Consider the following 3,599-nt stretch of genomic DNA (forward strand, 5'->3'; position numbering starts at 1 on the left):
ATTTTCAAAATATCTAGTGCATCTGACGGAAATTCCGTCAGTATTTCCAAAAAACTGACGGAGTTTTCGTCAGTTGACCAAATTTTTATGAGCTGTCATCCATTTTTGAGTTTGAGAGGCATCTGACGGAAATTCCGTCAGTAAAATAAAATAACTGACGTAAATTCCGTCAGATGTATTTTAGCGCCATTGACTTTGTCAACGCGCCAAATATAGCTGACGGAATTTCCGTCAAGAATGAGTCTTGACGGAAATTCCGTCATATATCCGTCAGTATCCTGTTTTTTCTGACGGCTTGTTTTTTCCGTCAGAATGGCCATCATTATGATGCGTTTTTGTTGTAGTGCCAGGACAACAGCACTAGGTATGTAAGCTTAAGAAATCTTTGTATGAACTTTAGCAAGCACCAAAGCAATGGTATGAGAAATTTCATAATATTATTCTTAGTTTTGGCTTTATTGTCAACAGATCTGATGCATGTGTTTACACTAAAATGTTTGATTCAGATTGTGTGATAATCTGCTTATATGTTGATGATATGTTACTTTTTTTTTGAAAAAAAGGATCGATTCATTAACAAATAGTCATACGACATCTACAATATGTGTCAAATTTGACCGGATACAACTCAACTAGAACCAAATAAAATAAAATCTCGTTCACAGAAAGATCTATAAACTTGAATTGCTTCAAAGCATACCCTCTATCATATCGCCGTAAACAGCTTTTCACAAGAGGATCATAGAATCTTGAGCCTTGACGAGAGACTATTTCATCTGACCAAATTGAGCGCAACCAAAAGATCGACAACATATGTAATTTCATATAACTATCCATTACAAAACTGATCTTCCGCATCTTCACCACACGAGGAACGACCAAGACGCTCTTATCTATATTTCTAACTAAATCCTAGAAAGACAAAGACTGAAAAAACTCTGAAAATAGAGACGGACAAACGGATCTCACCAAAAGGGCGACTTTTATTGATTAATTTATAAAGTTTCATATTATGAATTGATAAATAAAGATATTTGGGGGGCTTAGCATCGGTCAATAGTGGATGGAAGCCCCAGATTTGATTGATGGAGGCTAGGGTTTTTTGGAGACGAGAAAGGAAGAGTGTCCAATTCCAGCATACTACGATCACCACCCTGATGATATGTTAATTTTGGGTACACATATTAATCACATAAGACTGAAAATTTCTCATTTCGACATGAAAGATCTTGGTGAAGTATATGTGATTTTGGGTGTTAAAGTTTAATAAGGTTTTACTTTATCACAATCACACTATGTAGAGAAAATTTTAAAGAAATTTAATTATTTTGATGTATTGCCAGTAAGAACTCTTTATGATTCTAGTGTTCAATTGAAGAAACATAATGCTTTGGCTGTTTCTCAATCTGAGTATGCCAAAATAATTGGGAGTGAGATGCTTTTGATGAACTGTACTCAACCTGGCATAGTTTATGCAGTTAGTAGACTCAATCGATATACTCACAATCCTAGAGATGATCATTGGAACGCTCTTAACAGGTTGATGAGATACCTTAGAGGCACTATGGATTTGGGATTGCATTACGTGAGGTTCCTTGTTGTATTGGAGGGATATTGTGATGCGAACTGGGTAACAGTTAATGATGATATAAGTTCCACAAGTGGATTCATATTCACTTTAAGTGGAGCAACTGTGTCTTCGAAGTCTGCTAAGCAGACTTGCATTGCTCGTTCGACCATAGAAGCCAAATTTACTGCTCTTGACCTTGCAGGACAGGAAGCTGAATGGTTGAGGAATTTACTGGTTGATATTCCATTGTGGGGCTACACCGCATGTCTCTCTACATTGTGATTCTCAAGCCGCCATAAGTGTTACGAATAACAACACTTACAATGGTAAAAAAAGACATATTCGTATAAGGCACAAGTTTGTGAAAAACTTGATTGAGAATGGAGTACTCTCTCTGGAGTACGTAAGATCTTAGAGAAACTTGGCTGATCCGTTGACAAAAGGACTTAACCGAAAGATGGTCATTGAGACGTCGAGGGGAATGGGGCTTAAGCCTATGGTTGGTTGAGGAATTAATGGTGGAAACCCGGTTCGGATAAAACTGGACCTTGTGTTCAAACGAAGCCATGGAAAGACTCATATTTGTGCGCACTTTTCCAATACTATGACGCACGTTGTGAGGTTGAGCTTAGGCTCTTAATGGATTTGAAGCCCAGGTTTTGGGTGGTCCTATTGAGAAGGACTTGTCGAATCCACCGTTGATTGTTGTGAGGATGAGCTTATAATGCTCTTAATGACTCCATAGCCTGTTTTGGGTGGTCTATGTGATAGACTTGATGGTCACCTACGAGAGTGTGAAGGATTGGCCTCCGAATAACGGTTGGTTTGCTAGAAAGTTTGACGTTATTATCATACAGATGGCGGTAATCAACTGGTCCCTAAAAGTCACACCTAAAGGACGTGTTTGAGAGATGTGGTTATGGAAATATAATCACATTGATGCCTTACATGACTAAAAGGTTAGTCCATGTATTTGACTAAACAGTTAGTCAACGTGTTGATGAGACGATTATTTAATGCCGATTAAATAATATTAGCTGAGACGAATTAACTGTCAATTCGTAAATTGAATATAATATGTTATATTTAATTAATGTATATAATGTTAGCTTAAATGAATTAAGATGTTAATTCGTAATTAAATCTAATCGGTTATATTTAATTAGATAATTATAAATGTGCGATATTTATAACTAAAGTATATATTATACGATATTGTCATAATAAATATTACAGACCGGCATTAATAAGTCGACTGCAAGCTGTTGTGTGTAGACTAATTAATACGGAATAAATTAAATGACAATTTATAATTTGTACACTTTGTATACATTTTTTAAAATACCAAAAATAAGAAGATTTAATCACCTTATTTTGGTAGGAAGAAAAACCGAAAATAAGGAGATAATCCTCCTTATTATTTCGGTTATATGGGCCGAAAAAAGGGAAGAAAAGATCTACCCTATTACTCACCTAATACACGGTTTAAGTAGGTGAGAGGTAGATCATTTTCTAACCTTATTTTCTACCTAGCACACTCTCAACAAAAATACACACAAAACCCTAAAAATTAATCAGTTAATTGAGGGATCGATTCTAGCAAAGAACAAAGGCATACCTCATATCATCTTGGGTGCAACTGATAGGGGAATATCATTGCGATATTGTTCATAGGCCATATTAGCTAGGACCGAAGGTTATTTCTTAATTCTCTACTATTTTGTTTATGTAATTTATTTTATGACTCGTATTCATCATAATAAATTCGTTATAATCCTTATAATTAAAGGGAAGCATACAGATAATTCCCACAAGTGGTATTAGAGCCAAGGCCACGATTTTATTTTGATGATTTTCATAATTAAATTTAAGCAAAATTTGAAAGGAATTTCGAAAAAAGAAAAGAGAAAAAAAAAAGAGATCGGCTGTAAAAAAAAAAATGCCGAGAAAACAAAAATATTTTTGCCGATTTGTTTTTCTGATTTTCATGTTAGTATTTCCATTTTGATTCATTCATTTTGTTGTTTTA

General features: G+C 35.0%; 1 protein-coding gene across 1 annotated transcript; it reads left to right on the plus strand.

Annotated features, from left to right (window-relative positions):
• Positions 1-312: 312 nt before the first annotated feature.
• On the plus strand, positions 313-1,852 carry LOC141641676 (secreted RxLR effector protein 161-like). The gene is made up of 2 exons (XM_074450331.1): positions 313-364; positions 1,344-1,852. Exons 1-2 carry the CDS (start codon positions 313-315, stop codon positions 1,850-1,852), a joined length of 561 nt encoding a protein of 186 aa, XP_074306432.1.
• The last annotated feature ends 1,747 nt before the right edge of the window (positions 1,853-3,599 follow it).

This window comes from Silene latifolia, chromosome 2, assembly GCF_048544455.1.
Source record: "Silene latifolia isolate original U9 population chromosome 2, ASM4854445v1, whole genome shotgun sequence".
Lineage (NCBI taxonomy): Eukaryota > Viridiplantae > Streptophyta > Magnoliopsida > Caryophyllales > Caryophyllaceae > Silene > Silene latifolia.

What these genes read in the sequence shown, in the direction of transcription:
- LOC141641676 (XM_074450331.1), top strand. Translation starts at nt 313, where the DNA reads ATGGCCATCATTATGATGCGTTTTTGTTGTAGTGCCAGGACAACAGCA. An exon ending in TGCCAGGACAACAGCACTAG is followed by an intron (nt 365 to 1,343) that starts GTATGTAAGCTT and finishes ATGTATTGCCAG; the next exon opens with TAAGAACTCTTTATGATTCT.